The sequence below is a fragment of the Haemaphysalis longicornis genome, unplaced genomic scaffold, assembly GCF_048455015.1.
Source record: "Haemaphysalis longicornis isolate Haplotype H1 unplaced genomic scaffold, Haemaphysalis longicornis Haplotype H1 scaffold_2, whole genome shotgun sequence".
Taxonomy (NCBI): Eukaryota; Metazoa; Arthropoda; class Arachnida; order Ixodida; family Ixodidae; genus Haemaphysalis; species Haemaphysalis longicornis.
In genome coordinates this window covers 267233850-267258310 of record NW_027526295.1, presented here as the reverse complement: position 1 = coordinate 267258310, position 24461 = coordinate 267233850, and the positions used below count along the sequence as shown (strand labels likewise).

The window sequence follows — 24461 nt, the reverse complement described above, 5'->3', positions numbered from 1 at the left end:
AGATATTTGGAATCCCTTGATGAGACGAGTTTCTTTACAGCGACCTGTTTAATAAAGAATTTGTCATTTAGCATTGCGCGCTTCTGCGGCCCTCTACGAAAGCACACCGAGATACCGCACGTGGTCGATACCATGCCACACTCATCGCCATGTGGATGGCATGGCCGGGTCGACTGCCTCAACGATTCATCCCAACGCCCGCATCTCACTTGCTGAGAACGGGAACGGCGTTGACTTCGCGCGAAGATCAGTTCTGCGCGTCTTCACAAAACCAATGGAAACGGAACGCTGTTGAGGATTTTTGCCCAATAGACTGCTCTTATGAGCTTGATTTTTTCATTTGATATTGCGCGGTGCGTCAATGCGGGCTATTAGACGCAAGGTGGTGAGAAAGGCGACCGTTTCTGCTGCATTCATAATCTCCGCAGCAGGTGCTTGCGTTTGACGTTGCTAGAGCCAGGGCGATGCCTTAACAGCTGTGATAGGTGCACGAACTTTTTTTTCTTCTATTTGAGTTTCACGAAACAAATGGCACAGGATATGCTACTGGCGACAACGTATTCAACCGTTATTGTTTACGGGTTCATAAATTTGCATAAAATGACTATCTCTGTTGTCATTGTGGGAGCCTCGTTCTCGGCAGCCTCGTGCTAAGCAGCACAACGACTTAGCCACTGAACCCCCATGGCGGATCCTGCAAATTAATTGCTATAAAAACAGTACACACTGCTGCCACAAACGCAACGAGACCCTGTGTAGTTCCATTGCCAGTTTTGTGCCCCCCAGTCTTCTCTCTCTATTTTTTTTTTTTTTGTAGAGGTACGGCGTCCAACATGTTTCTTTCTAGAAAATTAGTGTACGTTTTACAAGAGTTGCACTGGGCACGGGTTTCGTTAAGAGAATCGATAGGACGTTCGGAACATCTTTTTGGTCCGCTCGTTCGTAGTCTATGATACGGTTTAATGTCTTTAGGAATGTCGGTGCTGGTGGACTCTGGATCACGCACCTCTACCTGCGGCCACTAGTGTCATGCTTTTGGTATTTTTGTGACTCATTTCATCACATCCAGACTTCTTTGTCAGAAAACATTGTAGATGTTCGTTTCTGCTCATATTTCTTAAAGCGGCAACCACATGAAGCGTTTTACTCGCGTCTGGCGGCCGTCAGCGTCTCCTGGTGGCGACGCGAAAAACGTGGCAGGGCCCAATTTACCCCACCACCGTCTGCCAGTTACGGTTATTACCTAAAAACCGCCTGATTGATCGAGCTGGCTTTTTATCTTCTTGCATTCGGTCCTCTCTAACGTCCGTTTCGCGTCGCCACTAGGAGACGCCGACTTACGGAGACGTCGCCACTAGGAGACGCCGACTTACCACTAGGTTGCCGATTTACGAGTTCATTTGTGGTCTGCTTTTCTCTCAGAGTTTTGAGCGAAGCGTTCTACGCCTCATTGACGGCGTCTAAAAAAGAGGAAACGCGCTGCAAAAAATCCAACTTGCAAAATCGGTTCCCACAAAGGCACCTAAAGCGCCTCGAGAAAAAGAACGCTTTCCATGTTCGGAGTCGGTCTTGGGTTCTTTGCGTTACGAAGCCGACGTCTATCCGATTGCGCCATCCTGACACTGTCGAAGCAGTTGGGATTTTACACTTCCACGCTGGCTTAGGTTGCATGGGAGAAAGCTTCGTGTTTGAACTATCTTTCTCTTGGGAAAGGGGCTTTGATACTTTATAACCACGGTTTTCCACAGAATAGTTATTCTCAGTCGCAGAAAACGGCTTGAAGGGATTTCTTGTCGACGCTTTCTTCTTTCACCTGTGAGAATATCTCTTTACGATGGTCTAAACGGGCATGATGTTCTCACGCGATATTGCAAAATGCCTCTTTCTCCATGAACAAAAGCCTTCTACTTTCAGCTGCACGCTGAAACCGTCCCCTTGAAGACATGAATGAACAAAAACAACTTGTTTGTGCGTTTAGTAAATTCCTGGCTTTGTGATGGCCCGGAAACAATCGAACACTGTTTCGTGGGCTGCAAAAACGATATAATATTCTCAGATGTAAAAAGGCTCCCTAAGAGCACTTCGACTTCACACTCCACTGCTGCGCTGGTACATCATCGAAGGGAACTGAAGGGCATCGGAAACAGCGCCTTTTATCTCTTTACGATGATGTACGTTACGACGTGTTTTCTTTTCGTCTTTTTTTTTTAGGGGGGGGGGGGTGATTTTAGGTAATTCACGAAAAACGCGCGTGTATGACGGACGTGTTGATCCAACGGTATCCTCCAGGACGTACTTTAATTAAATATAATTATTCTGAATGGTTACTAAAGCTAAAATTATTTCAGACCTTATTAATATTATTTCTCTTTAGAGCATCATCATTGCCCCTTCACTAACGGCTACTACTGACACTGCTTAATTTGCTCGCGTGATTCCAGCTTTTACTTTATGTCATGAATTTTAAGCAGTGTAACTTGTAAACAGGTCTTTAATACATCATTCTATATACTCTATATACCTATGACAAATACCATAAAACAAACAAAAGCCCTGGCGGCATTGGCGGTGCGGGCAGGACCCGCGTTCCGAAGACCCTGTGTTACATTAAAACGCAATGCGAAAGTTTCTTCATTTTCTTTTGAAACTAATTACTTCATTGCGCCGTCGGCCATTTTTGGAGCCGGTTCGCTGCTACAGACGCCGGCGGCGGCTTTTCTGCTCAATGGCTCATTTAATGGTTTCGTGTTAGTAAATTTTTACCAGTCAAACAGCCTGCATACTCCTTCCAGCGAATATACCTTCAAACAAAACACAAAATCCTCCCGCCCATTACCTTTTCATAAACGTGTGCAATATATGCTTCGCATTCAGTGAGGCACTCTCGAAGGGATCTTTCTTCCACACTTTTTTACCTGTCTATAGAATTTCTCCATTCAACTGTAAAGTCATTAAATCTAAAGAGCAGTCCAAGCACGAAGTAATACAGTCTAGCCCGCTTATAACAAATCTGAGCGACACGCGGCCTCCGTTCGTTATATCCCGAAGTTCGTAGTAAATGGACCACAGTAAAAAAAAAATGGCAAAACACAATTTTTTTTTTGGCAGACAGGTTCGTGATGGCTGTTTGTTTTTGCAGTTCAGACTTGATTAGGGCGGTCTCCAGTTTATTTAGAGCAGCCGCGTGATCTTCGCCGAGGCCCTTGGCGTAAACAAGTTGTTGAAGGTCCTAACAGGCGCGCTTATAGACGCAGGCTCAGAAGTTTCCTCGTCGTTCGCGTCTGATTCCTCCGCACCGCTCTTGCCCCGCACTTCATTAACGATACGCTCGTCCGTGCACGGTTCCGCAGTGTCAGCATATTCATCGGCACAAACGAAATCGTCCCAGCCGAGGTCATGGCCACCATGTCGGAGTCGATGACTCGCTGCCACAAATCGCCACCGGATTGACCATCAGAAGCATCAGCCTCGGCTTCGGGTTGTGTGTCGACGAAGCCGGCCTTGCGAAAACAATTCCGCACACAAGTGGCTGTCACCTCCAACCAGGCAGCCTTCACCATCTCTACAGCTGAATACAGCGAACCCCGAAGCGGCAAATTGGCTGTCCGGCGGTCAACAGCTATGACCAAGTGCTCCACAACGCTTCGCCTATACGATGCCTTAAAGGCACGTATTATTCCCAAATCAAGGGGCTCCACTTTCGAAGTGGTATTGGGTGGTAGGAAAAGCAGGGTCACTGCCTTAAGGGGAGTTTGCACGTGGTGCGCAGAGCAGTTATACATCCCGAGCAGCACGCGCCTGCCTTGCCTCTTCATGTCACGGTCGAACTCGCTCAGCCAATCCGCGAATAAATCGCGCATCATTGAAGCCTTACCGTTGTGCCTGTAGCGCACGGGCACATAGCTCCTAAAGCAACACGGCTTTTTCGACTTTCCGATGACGAAGGGCACGCGGCGGTCGCTGCCATCGTGTTAGTTTATAGAAGAGCTGTGACGCGCACTTTGCTATGCTTCCCGCAAGTGCATGTGTTGCCTTTCATAGCGTGCGTTGTATCCGGCAACATCTGGTAAAATAACGCAGTTTCATATGCGTTGTAGACGCCACGCTCCGCATAACTTGAAATAACTTCTCCGTTTTTTTCAAGCCACGCTGCAACATCTTCACCACTTGCGGACGGCGCCTCGCTGACAATCAGCTCAAAACAATGCCGTGCCACCCCTTGAAGCGATGTACCCAGCCATTGCCTGGGCAGAAGTTGGGAAAATCCCGATTTGCCCATTTTGCCTGCGAGGAGGTTCGGGAAAGCGACCTGCGCCGGCAGAGCTGGGCAGAGGCCGTCATTTCAACCCACATCGCGGCGCCGGCCGTTCGCTGTAACCGATCTGCAGAACTCAAAAACGTTCGTTGTGCGTGGGATTTTATGCCATTGAAATAACGTATATTTTGATGGTCATGCGGGTTTTGTTTGCTATAATCGAAAGTTCGTTTTACGTGGGGCCGTTATATGTGGGCTCGACTGTAGTAATAAGTTTCGTCTCTCAAAACCGTGCGGCGCGGGTTGGAAACTCAGCACCGACAACTTCGAAGGTTATAATTGACATTTTCGCTCAAAACGTCTACGCACGCGTGCGCGAAACCTTGTGGGGTTACATTCGGGCATACACCCAAGTCATCAGGCCACACGCGCAGGCAGCTTCGTGTTCACCACGACTGCATCAACAGCACTGCCAGCAGACGTGAACACTCGACGTTATATTGCGAATCCAGTGGTATGAATGATGCATACGCGCAGAAATCAACAACAGAAAAGAATGCGAGACGTACAAAATTTGGGGTACAAAAATCCGAGACGGAAGAAACGGGAAGCAAGGAAAGCAGGCAATGCACCGCGCCACGCGAGAGCAGAGATATGTTCCAGACGTCATGGACTGGGAAGGGAGGGAGACGGGCCCCTCCCATGCCATGTTCCCCGTCTTTTTAATCCCGTTGCGCCCTGTCCTCTGCCCTATCATTTGAACCGCCATTATCCCCCTCAGCACGCGGCCCCGTCTAGGAGCTACGGGAAGAGGGAGAGCGTGGAGTAGGGGGGAAGGGGGATATTAAGGCGGATACGCAAGGCGGAGGGAGTGAGGAGGAAGAAAAAAAACCGACTAAGAAACCAAGAAGAATACGCAAAATTTTGAGTCGAAACGGAAAACCAGCGTACTTTTAAAAAATGCAATACATTCGTCTCCGCTGCTCTTTTCTTTCTTTCCCCCAAAACTATGTTCTTTTACATCGGCAGGAAGTGTAGAGAAGAAAGAAAGAGGAACGTGATTCGCTTGGCGCGCAGTGCCCTGCTATAAGGACAGATCTCTCAAAGTAGAACGCACCCTTTCGGTGGCTGTATCTCCTTAGCACAGCATGAGGCTGATACTTATAGCTAGGCCTCTATCATGGCCTATTTGCAAGTTCCTTCACTTTATCAGTTCTTGAAAATTACTATAATCAAAGCGCGTCTCGCCTGCGTATCAATAAAATGATCATAACGTACACCATCGCCGTGCGTAGGTTTAAAAGCTTATGAAGCACTAGAAGATTGGGCTTTTTTATTTTCTTTTTGAACTGTTGTGGTGTTGCTGCTCAACTCTATCGATGCCGCAATGATTTTAAGGTAGCAAAGCTCGTGTCCTTCATAATTGCCCATAGAGATTTTCAATCCAAATTAATATAATTGTACTAATGCTCATTGAAGTTAAGCCAACTACAGCAGAGGTAGGGAAACTTTTTCCCTATAAAATTTATAGAAGTAAGAAAGCTTTCCCCCAACCATGAACGAACGTTCCAAAAATCAGAACTGGTTGACGCTTCAATTCCTCCAGGCCCAGCTGGTTGGACATTCCCTGCGGTCGTGCGAGGCTGCAGGAAGCTAGCGCTATTAGTTTTCGGCCGGCATCACACTCCACGACGTCGGGGCGTTTTCACGAACTATCCGCCTAACTACGACAGACAGATCGTCGATCTCAAGATATTGATGCAGCGATAGCACATACGCCATACTCTGCGCCAGCCACACCGAGTTCTCGGCGTGGTCAATTCGTTGCCGACCGTGCCAAGTCAAGGTCTCGAACCTTTCTGCCAAACGCGTCAGAAGCGGCGAGTCGTTACTCAAGCGGTCCATTGACACGCGAGGCACGGGAATCGGTTCCCCAGAGGAGCCCACAGGCTTTCCGGACAACTCAGCCACATCCTAAGTGGCCGAGCCGCGACCTGTTTTCGTTCCGCTTTCACCCTCCGCGACGTCTTTCTGTATAATTGCGCCCGTGTATGTATTTGCCTTGCTCTCAGTGCTCCTCTTCGCCTTCCTCCATACCCATCCCTTCATCTCTTTCTCCCTTTTCTCGTAGTAGCAGTTCGGCTACTGCATCCGGCGCGTACGGTGCCGACGCCGGCTTTTCCTCCGGGGACGTTGCTATCCGCATCGGGAACGGCCGATGGACAAGCAAAACGACTCTCGTTTCGGTCGGAAGGAACCCTGCTTGCATTCTTTCTTTCGGATCTTACTCAGCAAAAGGCAGCAGCTGCGTCCACTAAAACAATTACGCCGGTGTACAACTCTAATGTATGTGTAACGATGAATCCGTGTTGCAGCAATCCCGCAAAGCGGGACCTAGTTCGCCCTGCCGATACCGAAATTGCGTGTAGAACACTTGCTGTATTTCTCAAGTGACCAGAATGGGTTTGCTTGGGCTGTAGCCCGGCTGCAGCCGACGTTCCTTATCGTAAGCGATTAAACCGCGTGAGCAAGCTTGCGACACAAGAGGAGATGTGAACCCCTCGGAAAATAACGTTTATCCATTTAGGGAATCGGCGTAGATATGAATATTTTTTCTTCTTTATCGTAGGGATTGGCCACCAGGGGGCCGAGCTGAATGGACGTGTTCCACGTCAGCTCTGTCTTTCCACGGCTCTTGTGGCGTAATTTCCTACAATTCCTCGGAAATAACCACGGCATCGAGTGTCCAGCGAACCTCTGTTTCGGTGGACACCTCTTTTTCGAAGTCTGGACCCTCGCCCGGCCTGCAGCGGACGAGAACCTCTTCACAGGCGGGGCCGCCCTGGCCTAGGCCTAACCATTCGAACGGGGACCTCGGCACTCCTTGCGGCTCTCGGCGCCTTCCCCCTTCGCCCGGAGCAGCAAAATGGAGCGCATTGAGGTGGACGGTGAGTCTATCTCGCCCGAAGACCTAAGTGAAGCGGCTGGGTGGCTTACCAGTCACCGGCGACGGAGCGCCCGCGCTCTAGCCAAGCTAGGCCTCGCCTCGGGCGGCTGCTCCAGCAAGCCCGTCACTGCCTCCCAACCAAGCAGCAACACGTCCCGTCTAAACACGCAAGCCTATCGGTCGCAGCGCCTGTCCCGCCAGCCGCCGCTACCAAGCGAGGACATTAAAATCGTGCTGCGGCCCCGAGAAGGGCTGGACATCACCAAGATAAGCCAAGCCGGCTTGCGTGACGGAGTGTTGCGCTCGGCCGGAATAAGTTATGACGAGGCAGCGGACGATATACTTCGCACCAACGTCGTAAAAAACGTCATTGTCGCCAGCACTCCAAGCATGGGACGGGCCAAAAAATACACGGCCATACAAGAGCTCCGCTTCGGGGACATCACCTACAAAGTGAGCGCTTACGCGGCGCCACCGGAGGACACTGTCAAGGGTGTTATCCACAACATCCCCGAATATGACAGTGCCGATGACATCACGCGCAGCCTCCTCTACAAGAAGAATCCTACGATTCTCCAGGCGAGACGCATGGGCCGTACTAACTCTGTCCTCATCGTCTTCGAAGGACCTAAGGTACCACACTATGTGTACTACAGAGGTGCGGAATACCGTTGCTTCATTCACAAGAAGAGGCACGAACTGTGCGACAGCTGCGGCCGTCTAGGACATCGCTCGGACGTTTGCCCAGCGCCCGACAACAAAGTGTGCAAGATCTGCGGCATCGAGGCTCCGGCGGACCAACACGATTGTGAACCCAAGTGTGCACTGTGTGGCCGCGATCATCCTACGGGAGATAAGAAGTGCCGCCAGCGGTTCCAAACCCCATACCTTCTGAAGAAGCGGAAATGGGAGAAAAGACTACAACAGCGACTGCAGCAAGAGCAAGAACCCTGTCATCGCCGAGGGCAGCAGTGTCTCTCCAGTGGCATTGCGTCGTCCCTGCTCAAGAACAACGGGACCTCAGCGGATCAACGCGGACGAGACGACTCGTTCCCGGAACTCTTGCAACGTGAGCATCAGAGCCGACGGGATGGGAGCCACGGGGCAGGATCCCGTGACGTCTCCTTCAGTAGTCGACACCGCTCCCGATCCACATCGCGGAGGAGGACCCTCAGCAACCCGGGGCCCAACAACCAAGGACGGCAGTCGCGATCCACGTCGCGAAACAGACGTCAAGCAGCCGGCCATTCTCAATTAAACAAGGTGAGCTGGGCGGATACGGTCTCCCAATGCAAACAAACTCAGAAAAATAATGCTTCCACAACCAACGCCTTAAAATCCCACCACTCAGATCATTCTTCCGAGACAACCAAAATCAAGCAGATGCTCGAAGAGCTAATAGCTGAAAATGCTATGCTCAAAGCGAAAATCGCCAAATTGGAAGAAACAAAAACCCCTTTCGCAAGCCCCGGTAGCGCATGCCCTGGTACCCAACCGACAGACCCGGTCAGCCCGGCAGCGCAGCTCGCTAATGTCAATTCACAAACCGCGCATACGCGTGCCTCTGTCGTAGAGATGGACACTGCGGACTCCCCTCCCTCAAAACGTAAAGCCCAAGCGATAACCTCTGAGAGCTCTAGTGAGGCCGCAGGCGCGAGCCCGAATAAAAACGTTGACGACGGCATGCTCCGTCAATTTGGAGAAACCCTCACCGAAACTCTTACTGAAACTCTCAGCGCCAGATTCGGAGCGATGCTGGATAAGTTCGGCGAAAACGTTGATGCCCAGATTGCCAGCCTGAAAGCTCGAATAACAGCACTAGAGAATGGAATCCCACGAGCCGGACGGGAAGTGGGACCGGGTCCCATCAAGTCCACTAAACCCTATTCCCGCCCCCCGCCGGCGGACATCCCCAAAATTGCAAATGATCATGTTCAATAGCTCGTCCAACAGAAAAAGCAAAGCCAACACCTTGATGGTGTGGCAATGGAATTGTCGAGGATTCAAAAGAAAACGTGCTCCTTTAGAACTATTCATCAAAAGCAAGAATTCGGATGAAATACCTGATGTGGTCTGTCTCCAAGAGACAGGCGTTTTTGCCCGAATGTCAAACTACAAATCTTTCAATGACCTAGAAGCTGATGCCTCTGGTGTAACAGACAAGCAAAAACCCGCAGTCAGCACCCTTGTTAGGCGAAACCTCCCAGCCCTGCGGCGCGAGACCGGGGTGGACGCGGCGTCCATGCCTCACATCCTTGTAGAAATTATCACAGACCAGAAACACTATGCCCAGAGCACGTTTATCCTTAATGTGTATAGCTCCCCAAAAAATAGTCATAAATTTAGTAAACTATTCCGGAGAGCTGTCGAAATAGCAAGAGGGAACACACTGTTGATTGTCGGTGACTTTAATGCACACCATACGGAATGGGGCTACAAGCGGGACACCATAAAGGGGCGCAATCTATGGCTTGATGCCCAGAGAGAGGGTCTCAGCTTGCTCAACGATCCGCGGCATCCCACCCGTATTGGAAACAGTGTTAGTGGGGACACTACCCCTGACTTGACCTTTGCCAAAAACACGCGTACGGAAGCAACCTGGCTAAATACCCAGGAAAACCTCGGCAGCGACCACTATCTCGTCACTATTGGGGTAAATTCTGGGGCAGCGAAAGGAAAGTCCGGTAAAAAACTACAGCTCATCGACTGGGATGCATTCCGCGCGCTTAGAGCCGAAGCACGAGGCCCTCTGGCCGCGGGAGACGGTACTTCTGAAGTCGAAATAACAAATATTCAGTGCTGGGCAGAACAACTTATAGCGGACACAAAACGTGTCACTAAGGTCATACCGGAAGAGGCAGAGCTACAACAGGCCGACGCAAAGTTGCTGCATATGTGGGAAGCTAAACACAGCTTACACACACGACTCCAGAAGCAAAAACTCAACCGAACCCTGCGGCGACGACTGGCGGCCCTGAACCGTGATATTGAAACGTACGCGCAGCAACTAACTCGGCAAAATTGGCATAGCACATGCGATCGCATGGACTGCGAAATAGGCCTTCGCAAAACCTGGAACATCTTACGCTGTCTGATTGACCCCGAAAATAGTAAAACTACTCAAAGAAACAACATCAGCATACTTCTCCATAAATTTCAGGGGACAAACACGGAATTGCTCAAAGCCATTCAGGACAGATACATTGGCGACTGCACCCGCGAGAGGCTTCCTCCGTACGTGGGCAACGAAAATGCTCTTCTTGACCGGCCCATCACTATAAGTGAAGTTAGGGGAGCTATCTTGGCATTGCGCACTCGCTCTGCTCCTGGCCCGGACGGAATTACAAATAAAATGCTCAGAAACCTAGATGACGAGTCCGTTGCAGCCCTCACACGCTATATGAACGTATGCTGGGAGACTGGGCAACTACCACCTCAGTGGAAAACGGCCATGGTCGTTATGATACCTAAACCGGGCAAAAAAATCCAGATTGAAAACCTTAGACCTATTTCCCTCACTTCCTGCGTAGGGAAACTATTGGAACACGTTGTTCTATATCGAATCACCAACTATATGGAAGACAATAGACTTTTTCCGCACTCTATGATCGGGTTCCGTCCAAAACTCTCTACGCAGGATATCATGCTCCGTCTTAAACATGACGTCATCGACGGGGAAAGCTGCTCCCCTCTAGATACCAGAGCTATATTGGGATTAGATTTAACGAAGGCGTTCGACAACGTTAAACACTCGGCAATTCTTGACAACCTCGGCCGACTGGGCCTTGGGAAACGGGTATACAACTACGTAAGTAACTTCCTATGCGAACGCACAGCTACTCTAGCTGTAGGGGGACTCCAATCAGATGTGATCAAGCTTGGGAGCAGGGGAACTCCACAGGGTTCAGTCCTTTCCCCGTTTCTTTTCAACGTAGCCATGATGGGGCTTCCCGAAATACTGCAAAAGATCGATGGTCTCCAACACAGCCTCTATGCGGACGATGTCACGCTTTGGGTCAGCGGAGGCAGTGACGGGCAAATTCAGGACATCTTGCAACAAGGCATTGAGGCGGTGGAGCGGTACGTAAGTCCCAGGGGCCTCAGTTGCTCCTCGCAAAAGTCAGAATTGTTGCTCTACAGGCCCACTAGTAGGGGTAGACGTACCGACCCGAACCCCCCGGTTGTGAATATTTTCGCGAATGGAACGCAGCCCATCCCCACAGTGTCCAGTATACGGGTTCTCGGTCTCCGAATACAGGCCAATGGACACAACTCGGAAACCGTCCTCGCGCTCCAAAAAAGCGTGCATCAGACTACCCGACTCATATCGCGAATCGCTAACCGGCATCACGGTATGAAGGAGCACAACCTTGTTCGATTAGTTGAAGCCTTCGTCCTCAGTAGGATAACCTACGTCACCCCTTTTCTACACCTCAGAAAGGACGAAGAACTCAAAATTGACGCCCTTATTAGACGGGCCTACAAGCAGGCCCTCGGCATCCCGATCACTGCTCCGACCGAACGTTTCGAGGCGCTGGGGCTTCACAATACCCTTAGCGAACTAATAGAGGCTCAACGGCTGGCTCAACGGGAACGGCTTAGCCACAGCCAGACGGGTCGGCATATTCTCGGCTCCCTGGGCATCAACCACCTGCGAACAGGCACTCACAAGATACCCTTGGTTCCCGAAGTGCGCGATCAAATTCACATCCCACCGTTCCCTAAAAATATGCACCCGGTTCACAATCAGGAACGCGGGCAGGCAAGGGCGAAAGCCCTGCACAAACGATTCGGAAATTCGGAGGACGTGCTGTACGTGGACGCGGCTGACTATCCGGGTCGCAATGCTATGGCAATTGCAATAGTCAATCACCAGGGCAATTCCATCAGCTCCGGGTCGGTCCGCACGAGCGAGCCGGAGGTGGGCGAAGAGGCGGCCATTGCCCTGGCAATGACGGCATCCGCAAAAATCAAATACGTGGTGAGCGACTCAAAGTCTGCTATTATAAATTACGCAAGGGGGCGCATCTCCCCAGAGGCATCTGCAATTCTAAGGATTGGGCTCAACAACATTCAGCGTTCGGGCAAGATATGTCTAATATGGGCACCTGCACACTCTGGCCTGGCTGGGAATGAATGCGCGCACGACGCCGCTCGAGGATTTTCTGACCGAGCTGGTGACGACAACAACGCTCATTCACTTCGCTGTTCGGGTAGGGATCGCCTTGTGTCCTACAGGGACATAACTAATCATTACAGGCTAGAGCGGACCCGCTTCCCCCCGGCTCATCCTACCCTCAGTAAATGGCAATCCGTGGCTTGGAGACTTCTACAGACCAACTCGTATCCCAACCCGGTTGCGTACAGTCACTGTTACCCTGGGCAATATTCTGACAAGTGCCACCGGTGTAAGGACAGGGCAGACTTAGCCCACATGCTGTGGGCTTGTCCACAGGCGACAACGTTAGGTCGTAACATCGCTACTGTAGAGCAATGGGAGACCGTATTGCTCAGCTCCGACCCAGCTGATCAAGTCTGGGCCATTCAGCTGGCCGAAGACGCTGCTAGAGCCCAAGGGCTCTTGGCCGACGTCTAGGACTACTGGCTGTTATGCAATAAAGTTTTCACTCACTCACTCACTCTTTATCGTAGTACTCGCGGACGTACCCTTGTTTATGTTACTGTCTTCAAAATTTCAGCACAGTAAAAAACTATGCAAATAGGTGTTTTTCTTAGTCCAGCAACTGAATACGAAAGTTTCTGTTGAGAACCCTAACGTTGCACTAATGGATAGCTATGTACCGCAGTTTGAAATGTTTAGGACTACGGTGATTTATAAATTATGGTGTTCTGACCAGTGCGGTTCCGACCAGTAGCCAAATCTTCGAGTTTAAAACTAAGAACACAAAAATGAGCAGTCGCATACTGGCAGCAGTGAAGGAACAGATGTCAAAAGCATTGAAACAGTTTCGCGGCACGAATAGCGGCAATGGGAGAAAGAGTGGAGCATGTGATGAGTAGAACGTGATTGCCCAGGGTTAAACGCGATCTGCTAGTTGTAGCGTACGAACGCCAACGACGCATGCCCGCTAAAAGTACTAAAACGTAAATAATCACGCTACCGCAATACCTAACTTTGCCAGAACAACGCCATGAAAGCATGGCAGAAAACTTTCAGCTAGTTTCATGGGAGATCACACAAATGAAAACCACTTGCGAGTTCTGTATACGACGTTATACTAACATAGTTAAACTGAAAATTGCACAGCATAAAATGATAATGCGCCTGGGCATCCAATTTGCTGTAGCTGCCAACTCAAATATGGGTAAAGCTTAATATCCTATAGCCCACACTGTTATTTTCCTCCTCCCTCCTTCGCAGGATTCCGCGATAGGCGTTAACTGTGGTCAAGGAACGGTAATACTCAAAATGCCCCCCCCCCCTCCCCGCCTCTCGCTGCTTTTTAAATCTCGTAACATCCACAGCAAGCGCTTGATCTCGCCTAGTTACACCTGTGGTGTTCTGGGTTTATTCGACGCCGAAATAATTCAAATGCGTATCCCAAACATCGCTATCCCCCTGCTTCTCTCCCCCTACCGTTCCTTACTCAACCTCTTGACACGCTTCGAGATCTTGTTACCGCCAATAACGATCTGTTAAAGTGAGAAGCAATCAAATGCGTCATCATTCCAAAGCGACCGCTTGCTCCCTTCCTTCCCCTTCTATCCTACAAGTCCCCTAGAGAGCAGTGGCTGGTGGTTCCATGCACAACCGAACGGGGCAGGAGGAGGCAACCTTGATTCGTCTTTGTGGCACGTAGCAAGCGCTCGGACCAGCGTCAGCGTCGGAGGCGAAATCAAGATAAAGGATTGGTGTGGAGCAAGCCCGCAATGGCGTAGCCGCCGCGGGCCGTTGCCTTCGTCTATGAAGACAAACGGCGGCGCCAGGACGAGCACGTGTCTCCCTACACCGCTGGGCTGCGCAAGCAGCCTGCCCGGCACACCGCCTCAATAGCAAGACTAGCTCGTGTTGCACTCGGTCCGTTCTCTCCTCAGGAGAAAGAATTTTGATCTACTAACTTATTTTCGGTCTACAGCATTGCAGTTGAGAGAGAAGTGCACGCCTTATTCTGACGTCATGCACGGGCCGTGTTATGTAGGTGGTATTGTGCCTATCCTTACTTAGCAGCTCCCGTCCCTTCAAAGGAGGCTCCGTTCGATATGCTCGGCACAAAGAAACAGCGCTAGTTTGAGCCCACATCTTATCCCGCACTGAAAACTGAGATGTTTCTTTACCACGTCGTCGAGTCCAAGCTTTCTGGTGTCTTAAGGTTTTCTCGCTCCTGCGTCACTCGACCCGCAGAAAAAGAGGACTTTCATAACGTGAACTGCATACACAACGAAGAGAGTGAAAAATTGGAGGAATTGTCAAACCTAAGATATGGATATTCATGTATTAATGCGAAGGATTCTTCCGCTACTTCACCTCCTTTAGTGTAATTTGAATGCCTAAAACGCGGTCTTGTCTCCAACACCAACTTGCCTGTAGAGCGTGCACCGCCACACATAGTGTGTTGCTGCGGTAAAGCAAACAGCGAGAGAGAGAAGGAGAGAGAGAGAGGGGGAGGGGAAGGAGAGAGAGAAATAAATTTATTATGAGAGACGCCTTCGTCCTGCAGTGGATCTAAATGAGCTGTTTTGATGATCGATGATGATGATGATGATCCCGATCAAGATTTGTGATGATGATGATGACGATGACGGCGACTATGATGATGATGATGATGATGATGATGATGATGATGATGATGATGATGATGATCGTTGAGTGTTGCGATGTGGTGGGTGCGCCTAGTCCAGGGCTCCAGTCTCCAGAGCGCCGGTGGCTGTACAACGCCTTCCTCATGAGCCACATTAACTACGTGGCGGGTGCCCTCGACTGGTCCCGCAGGGAAGAGAATAAAGTCAATAAGCTCATGAGGAAGAGCATAAACAGGGTGCTCGGTTTCCCCTTATCCGCAAGCACGGAAAAGTTGGAACAACTGGGCATCCACAACTCATTGGTCGAAATCGCATAAGCGCAAAGAACCGCGCAAGAACAGAGGCTGCTCTCCATCAGGGCCGGCAGGAAGATTCTTAGAGACATCGGCTACATGAACGAAGATTTTGTGGATCACACCGCACAGGTCCCCGGAACTGTGAGGGAAACGTTCCAGGTGGACCCGTTACCGAGGAATGTACATCCCCAATATAACGAGGGGAGAAGGCGAGCCAGGGCCCGAACCATCTTACAGTTCGCAAATACAGGATCGGCCAAAGCTCTGTTCGTGGACGTCGCCCAGTACGGCCGCTCGGGCAGGATTGGCATGGCAGCGGTGGATGTCAAAGGAACCTCGTCACCTCGGCGTCCTTCTATGCACCAAAGGCCACTACGGCCGAACAAATCGCCTTATCAATCGCCATGACGGAAACCCGTTTCAAGCAAATCTACACGGACTCCCGCTCGGCGGCAAGAGCCTTCCTCAAAGGAACTATTGCCAAAGAGGCAGCCAGGATTCTTCCGGGTAGAAAACAAGAGACGTTCCATAACATCACATGGTTTCCGACCCACATGGGCCACGGAATCCACGACACCCTCCCCAACGCCAACCAGTTCGCTCACGTTCGCGCGCGAGAATCCGTCAGCCGCGGCGATCGAACAGGCCGAGCTCCCGAGGCCCCCGGAGAGTTCCGAGACGCGTTACTCACTTGCAACGAGGTAGTCACACACTACCAACTTATGCAAAGAACACTCCCGCTGGCCCACCTTGCTCTCACACACCCACAGTCAGCAGCCTTTAGAATGCTTCAGACCGGTTCCTTCCCAACCAGGAGCTGCTTTAGCTTATTTCACCCGGACGCGTATTTCCAAACGCTTCGCTGCACAGAGCACCCACGTGACATGTCTGTTCGCGCGATGGAGAACCGTAATTCAACGTGGTTATTGGCTGCGTCCCAAGCCTAAAGCGACCTAAAACGTATCAAATCACCATTATTTAACAAAAACAACCCGTAAATTTTAGTTTAGAAGAAAAAAATGAAATGTAGAAATAAAATAGGCAATGAAAAAAAAAAGAAACAGATCGTCATGCTGGGGCTCGAACCCAAGCCGCCAGCGCCAACACACAGTGCTCTACGTCAAGGCTACAGAGCCAGAACGGCGGCTTCCCTTTAGCAGGCGCTCAAAAGAATAGCGCGCGCAGTGACATCACACGTGTCACGTGGGTGCTCTGTGCAGCGAAGCGTTTGGAATCACGCCACCCGGACATTCACCCTCACTGTCACCTCTGCGACACAGCTTACTGTAACTTAGACCACATGCTATGGCAGTGCCCGGCGTTACAAGAGGACGCCGAACTCATCACAGAGGAAGAATGGACCATGGCGCTCCACAGCGAAGACTACTACACTCAACTACGGGCTGTCCAGAAGGCCTGCGTTAGGGCGGAGGTCCTAAACGTCCCGCCACCCGCGAGGTGCGTCCCGAGTCTACTCTGGACGGTCCTGTGGGCCACTAGGTTAGACCTTCCGGACTCAATAAAGTTCAATGTCTGTCTGTCTGTCTGCTGCGGCGATTATTCGGCACTGCTCGTCGTAGTCAGCGCTAGACAGTGCCTCCCTCCACTGCTCCTCTGTTAGAGGGTGTTTGTGAATTTGGTTGCACCCTGCTGCCGTATGGTAGATGGTGGATACTTGGTTGCACTTACGGCACGGCTTCAGCTATTGGGTTGGGTAAAGTTTGTGTAACCCAAAGAGGGGGGGGGGGGGGGGGGGGGGTTCGTTTGGATTGAGCGGAGTGCTGTTTCATCCTGTCTTTGCAACTTGGGACGAGGACTTGGGAATTTCAGTTGGGTTGCTTTGTAGTAGCTTAAAATTTGTGACATACGGGCATAACGTTGGCAGTGAAATCTTTGGGGGCTGTCAGCTCGGGGAAGGGAGGCGTGAGCCCAGGCGGTTCCCTGTTAATTGCCTTTTAAAGATTCATGGTCAGGTGCCCATAATTATTTAATTTGTAGCCGACTGGTAATCTGTGGGCTGTTTTGCCAATGCGCTTTCTGGCCCATTGCCTGCAAGCGTTTTGGGAGTCATATATAATTTGCGTTCGTGCATCCTGTTAACCTTAAGTAATAGTTAGAGCAATTATTGCTTCTTCTGCTTCGAGAGATGAGGTTCTCCGCACGCTGCCAGTTATGGTACGTTGCTGAATTGGGTTGTACGTACAGATGGCGGCTGTGCCACCGGTAATGGCAATGGCAGAATCTGTGTGCTGTGTACCGCTTGTAAAACGAATTCTCGTATATTCTTTTATCTTACAACACCTGTCTAACCTTTCTGTCGTAATGGAGTGTCAAATTGGTGTTTTTAGGTGCAGGCGCTACTTTCATGGCCCTAGACATGCAATCAGGAATCTTGTGAGTGGTTGTGTGCATATTGCCGTGTATTCGGTAGACCAGTCGCTCTATGGTTTCTCTGGCCGTGTGGCTGGTTTTTAGCCTTTCGAATTGGCTAATTCTGTGTGCCTCGAATATTTTTTCCACGCTATTTAAAAATACCACTTCATTTCATTTCTGCGCCAACGTCCATTGGAGTAATCGTAGCGTCGCTTTGATTAACTTTCTAAGGGCTCTGTTAAGTGTTTTCAGGTTACTGTCCGTTAGACACAGGAATGAGACCGCGTACGCTGCTCGTTGCGCGGCTATTGTGCTGATGTAGTCTCTGGCCCAGCACTTTTAGGGTCTTTACAGAGGAGTAGGTTTCTTGTCTAGGTTTATTGTCATTGGGGTGGGAGGTCCGTATGTTTCAAGCGCACTTTTCGTTCATGCACTACTCGCATTGCAGTATTCATTAACTAAAATGTCCCGGGGATTCTTATCTGCGTATGTAGGCTGTGAATTTTTTTTTTCGTTTTTTTTTTCAATGTAAAACTCTTTACATCGAAAACTCTTACAATTATACGAGGTAACCCCCCAAATAAAATTAACCATCCAATTTGTAATTTATATGCCTGCAATACCTGCATGTATTTGTGTGTGGTGCATATACTGCCACTTATTTAAAGCGAGCTACTTTTTATGTTTTCGTTTTGAAATCCAAAGGTAAGAAATCTTGGTTTTTTCTATTATTGTCTATATCATGCATGCATTAGGAATGTACGCTCGCTAGTTATTTTAATATTTATAGCTGTTAAACAATGTTTATTTTTGCGCTGAACGAATCTATTTATTAAGGAGGCCTATCCGGCCAAAATACACAACGATACTCGAATTGTTTTTTTTAGCAGCGAAGCTGTTGTAGCTAGCCGTAATGTGTGGCACGTAACGCGTTTAAAATACCAAGAAAATGCCAAGCGCTCGTAAGCGTGTGCCCCGCGTCGACCGCCTACTGTCCCAGGCTCGGGCATTGGCTTTAGCAAAACAAAATCAAACAAAAAACTGGCGAAAACCTACAGGAGCACCTCGACACCACAGCTGGCGCAACAACGGCACAACTGGCGCAACACCTGCTCCCCGGAACCTCGACGCGACTCCGGGAACGCTGCGCATGCGTCATACACGCACACGCCACCGCTGCGCCCCAGCTGTTGTCAAGCGCTACCACGCATGTAATGCTTGGCATGAGGAACCCGACGATATTGATGCATATGAGGATAGCTTAATAAAATGCTTTGTTGGGCGAGATTTCCTTTGAGTTCTTTCCACGGGCGTTGGCTTTGGACTTTGGCTCAGTCGAAGTCTGCTTTGGCTTTGTACTTTGGCAGTTTGTATTTTGGTCTTTGGGAGCGTTGATTTTGGGCTTTGATTTGACACAGTTTTCATCGAGAAAGCTTTGTGTTTTAACCACCTTTCTCTTAAGAAAGAGGCTTTGACTTTTTTCCACATGGGTAGCGGGCGACTATGTGAGAAGCCAAAGAATGGCGTCAAGCCTAGCGTCCTATGTTAAGACTAACGTAACGCTCAAGTTGAAGACTACTACATGCCAATCAATGTCATACTCATTCAACGTCGAGCTGCGGGCACCGCTTGACGACGTTAAGCATAACGTTAGATTTAACGTTGGGCTATCGTATATTCGCGTCACCCCCTCCATCTTCGTAGCGTCAATCTTCGCGCAAGCAAGTTATAACACGGATAACACGGAAAGACGAAAGGGACAACGTTCATCTCACTCGTGCTGGTTATTTCGCAAGTCTGAGGTTGGCCGCAACTGTTCTGCTCCCGTTCCGTGCTCAAGAGCGGCTTCAGACGGGATTGTTACGTGAAATTTCGCTTCCTCTGATTAGTAGGACACACGAAGGCCCTGCACACTTTTCTCTCAGTCTCTCTCTACAAATGTTGGAACCTACAACTACATGTTTGCAGTTTAATCGCGCTATCTGAAATGCGCGCGCTTCGCATTATGCAGAGCACTATTGTGCTGCAGTGTGGCTTTTCTTCACAATATTGCGTGGTGTATGCTAACTTGGGTTGCAAACGTGAAACAATGTGTCTCGCCGACTTCACAGACTACGCACTTAGAAAGAATAAGTTTTCTTTGAATGACAGCGTGCAGGTGTCGCTCGCCTTGCACAAGGCGGCGGTTAGGATCTTGTTAACAAAGGCTTGTTTGGGGACATTTCGTATAGGGCTATATGGTATAGTTTCGCTTTGTGTTTTCCACTGTCCCTGTCTCTCGTGCAAATGTGCAGCGCACGTTCCTATTAAATTCTAGAATGTTGTATTGCGAAGTTACACCAGCGCTGAAAACATGCGCGGTCTGGTCTTAAGTTACCCAATTGTTCAACGAGAATAAGGGATGCATGACCTAACAAACTGGCTTGAAAAAATAGCGCTACAGAGCTGTTAAGCCCAAAATCTTAGTTCCATTTTTTGGAAGGTGGGGGGACTAATACTTAAATACTTAGGGTTAACGTGGGTTTGCACACAGTGATAAGTATCAAGGCTAGACGCGATGTACAGCTCTGGGCAACGCTGAGAACTACTGTGCTTGCTGTCAACAGATTAAGGCTCTGCGATTCCCACCAATATCTATTACAAAACGCAAACACCCAAAGCAGAAGCTTTGAGCACCGCACAAATAGATAAACACGCGGAATGCTGTATGCTAAAACTGCTGTTGTAATAGGCTTCGGTATTTTTGGTTTGTTTGTTTGCTAGCGCCACTTTAACCCAACTCAAGCAAAAAGGAACGCGGCTTAGCTCCAGCTGTCACTTCCTTTTACTCTCGTTTTTGGTTTCCCGAACAAAAGCAGATTTCCTCTTGATAAAAAGCTTCCCCTACCATCAGTTGAATCGTGTGAAACTCGTTCTGTCAAATCCTGATACTCTTCCCACTGACACACAGCCCGTCGCACACCCGCGGCGCAATCGCGCCAAAACACGTATACAGGGTTCGCAAAGCGCAGGCGTGGTTACAAAGAGGTGGTAATGGCCAGAGACGATTATCACTTTGCGGCGGCTTCCGATAGAAAGCGGATTACCTCTAAACGTCCGTCCTCGGGCGCTTGACTCCCGCGTATTTGCTGCCGTATTAGCGAGGCTTCGCCACGTATTCGTCTGTTTTTTTATCTCTGGTCCCCTCTGCGCACAAACGTGCACCAATCTTCGCTCACTGTGCCTGCGTGTTGTTTCTCTTGTGTTTTTCTCGAGGCTCACCTCTACGCACTCATACGTGGAGCTTCGGCCCCGAGAAGCGTCCGCAGCTCGGCCTGAGACAGTCGAGCGCGTTAAGCTCTCACCGCCAGACGCGCGCGAACTGCGCGGAAGCCCCAGTAAGAGAAACAGCTCGCGGCCGCTACAGACGCGAAAGCGGTCTCGCTGTTACGCGCTTTAGCGCACCGTTAGACCTGCAGGCTTACGGGCAACAGCTCGGCGCTGGGCCGGCACACTCTCACGCCTACGGGTAAACAGGCGACTGGCTTTTAGCTTGCCGACGCAACATTTGCTCCGCCAGGTTGCCCGCGGGCTGCTTCGGGCTTTGGCGGATTGGTAGGTGTATTTTCCCCCTTTCCTTCCTCCCTCTCAATCTCTCTCCCTCCCCTCCCCTCTCTATCTTACTCTCTCTCTCTCTCTTGCTTTCTCTCTCTTTATTTCTCAATCTTTCTTTCCGTCTCTCTCTTTTTTCTCTCCCTCTCTCCCTATCTGTCTTTCTCTCTCTCTCTCTCTCTCTCTCTCTTGTTTTCTCTCTCTTTATTTCTCACTCTTTCTTTCTATCTCTCTTTTTTTTCTCTCTCCTTCTCTGTCTTTCTCTCTTTCCCTTTTTCTCTCTCTCTTTCTTCGTCCCTATATCTCTCTTTCTGTCTATCATTGCCTGTCTGTTTGTCTTTCACTCTTTCACTATGCGTGTGTGTGTGCGTCGGATGCCTAAAGTTTCGCTACTTCTCTTGTAAGTACATCGCGTAAGAAAGTTGGCGCAAGTTAAGACTTTCAGCTATGAGTTGCCTTTTTTTCTTTTCTTTTCTTTGATCTATTACCTTCCCCCCCAAAACGTTTTCCTTCCTCGTCCTGTGGTCAGTAGGACACACTAATGTCCCGCACACTTCCCTCTCTCTCCGTCTGTCTGTCTGTCTGTCTGTCTGTCTGTCTGTCTGTCTGTCTGTCTGTCTGTCTGTCTGTCTGTCTGTCTGTCTGTCTGTCTGCAAACGTTGAAAGTCACAACTCTCCGTGCGCAGTACCGGCTCGCTATCTGAGGTGAGTGCTTCACGTTATGCCGCGCACACTCTTCCATAGTGTATGCTAACTTTGGTGACGAGATTGAATGAATGAGTGCCTTAAAGCGACGTATAAACTACGCTCATCATTCCTGCCTTTGCCTTGCGCAATTCGGTCGCTTTAATTACGTTGCTTCTTCCAAATAATGCACGTTTATTGTGAATTTGATGATACCAATTTTCCCTCCTTCGTGTCCGCGACTGTTACAACTCGCACGACTTACGAACACGCACGCACGTCCTCTGCATCATGACTCTGCTACACAATTGACTGTTTCTTCAGTGGCTGCACGGGTATCGTACTTCCTTCTCCAAAAGCTTGAGTAGCTTATATTTTCTCAGCGTTTCCTCACGTTTTCTCTATACAAAGAAAGGACCCGTGAGTCAAAACATCTCTTCAACTTGCCACAATCTAGTCCCAACCCAACTTCATCGTCTCAAACTGCAATATTTTTACTGGTTACCTATCATTGAGCGACATTTTTATGCCTATGAGTTATTTACGCGCCGAAAGGTGGTAGAGTAAACGTAACAGCTCGAAAGGAATTAGTGAGTTACTCCCGAATGAAGGACAGCTCCCAGCACTGAAATCTGACCGCATTCCTTGAGGTGAGAAGCTCGTTATATATATGAGAGCGTTTTTTTCTGCTGGGGGAAGAAAGAAGAAAGAATGCGCAGCTTTCCCATTTTCCATATCTCAACCACAGCACGTCAATTCGGGCAGGATGCGCGGGGTAAACAGCTCGAGGCAAAGTTCCTTCTCTCCCTGTCGCTCCCCTCCCGATCTCTACATACGACCGAGTCCTCGAGGTACGAGGCGCGCGCATTCATCTCCCTAGCAGCTCTCGCGTTTGTTCGCGCCAAACAAGAAAGCTGCAGGCGGCAGACGGAGAAGCACCGAGGTAAAACAAACGGAAACCAATCAGAACCAGAAGCGAGCTCCGTTTGATCCACTTAGGGCACCACGATGGTTTCGATGGGGGTAGGGCGGGGAGTTCTCCGCCCGCGGCCGTTGTTTCGCCGTGATCGAGCGCCGCAAAGCACGCGTTTTTCCTTCTCCTCCAGCCAGACACCGCGAGCTCGCGCTCAGCTCCCGCTGGCCTGACGCGCAAAGCAAACGGGGAGGCTGCAAGGTAGGCAAACGGCGCTTTACGGCGTATTGGCCGGAGCTTCTCTAGCCCACAGTCATCATAGCACATATAGACTAACGTAGGCATTAGTATCAGCGTGGCCTTTGGTTAGTCAAACTTCCTTTCCTGGAGAAGCGTACACGTTAAGTGCCACAGGTGTTGTACACCGTACGCACTTCTTTCAATTTAGTTTGCTGAAAATTTCGGGCCTGTTTAGACATTAGTGATAATATTTCAGGGTGGAAATAAGCGGAAGAATCGGAGCTGTTAGCCTGTTGTGCAACACCGCTCGGTCTGCTTGTAACTGTTCTTTCTTGTCAGTTTTACGGCACAACCATTTGTTGCGGGGAAAATGATTGCCACCGCAGCAACGTTCCTTATTGTTGCCCTTCGCCGAACGCAATTCATGTTCTCCTTTCCTTCTATTCACTTACTGTCAGTTGCTTTGTGTCATCTTTTCAATTGATTCCATCTCCTCGTTCAATACGTCAGGTCCACCTGGTTCGCCTTAGGCTAGTTCGGCTTCATTGCTTTGCCCGTTCATTCTTGCGGAGGGAGAGGGGGAGAGGGAGGGGGGCACTGTCGATTTCATTGCCTTTATTTCATTCGTAGGCGCTCGGTTTTATCGCTAAAAAACTGATATATTATGATACTCTCAGGAGTTGTGTTTCAGTACATCGGCTTATTTATTCGTACTGCATTCTACTTCGGCTAACAACGGGACAATACTTCGCCGCAGCTGAATTGAGTAATAACGCACATATTTTAAAGAAAGCCAACGGCGCTGTTGCTACCCGCCATAGTTCCCCGGCGTTGAAAAACTTGCATTAATGAAATAATCAGACGGCTGTATACAAGCTTCCCACAAGTCCACGACAGACAGACAGACAGACAGACAGACAGACAGACAGACAGACAGACAGACAGACAGACGAACGGACGGACAGACAGACAGACAGACAGACAGACAGACAGACAGACAGACAGACAGACAGACAGACAGACAGACAGACAGGCAGACGGACAGACAGACAGACAGACAGACAGACAGACAGACAGACAGACAGACAGACAGACAGACAGACAGTGCACGGAAACCAGTATGCTAGCAAAGCAGTGGCGAGCTTTGAAAACTATGCAATGTGTACGCTCACACTAGGGGGTTAACTCCCCGTTTTCTTTTTCTTTTTTTGGTCCCACAAGGAAAATAACAGGGGCACTGACTACTGACCCCACAACTTACGGAATTATAGATACAATTATTTGTGGACTGACCGAGTGCTCTTCATTTCGGCGCCAGTATATTTACTACAAAAAGTATAACCTGGCATTCCAGAACAAGCATCCCAGTCTCTCGAACAACTAGCACCGCTCAAGCCCGAA

At 49.7% G+C, this 24461-nt stretch overlaps 1 protein-coding gene across 1 annotated transcript; it reads left to right on the top strand.

The window, feature by feature from the left end:
* The first annotated feature begins 6901 nt into the window (after positions 1 to 6901).
* LOC144170671 (uncharacterized) lies at positions 6902 to 9150 on the top strand. The gene has a single exon (XM_077700606.1). The coding sequence runs from the start codon at positions 7182 to 7184 to the stop codon at positions 9141 to 9143; it is 1962 nt and encodes a 653-aa protein (XP_077556732.1). The 5' UTR covers positions 6902 to 7181; the 3' UTR covers positions 9144 to 9150.
* The last annotated feature ends 15311 nt before the right edge of the window (positions 9151 to 24461 follow it).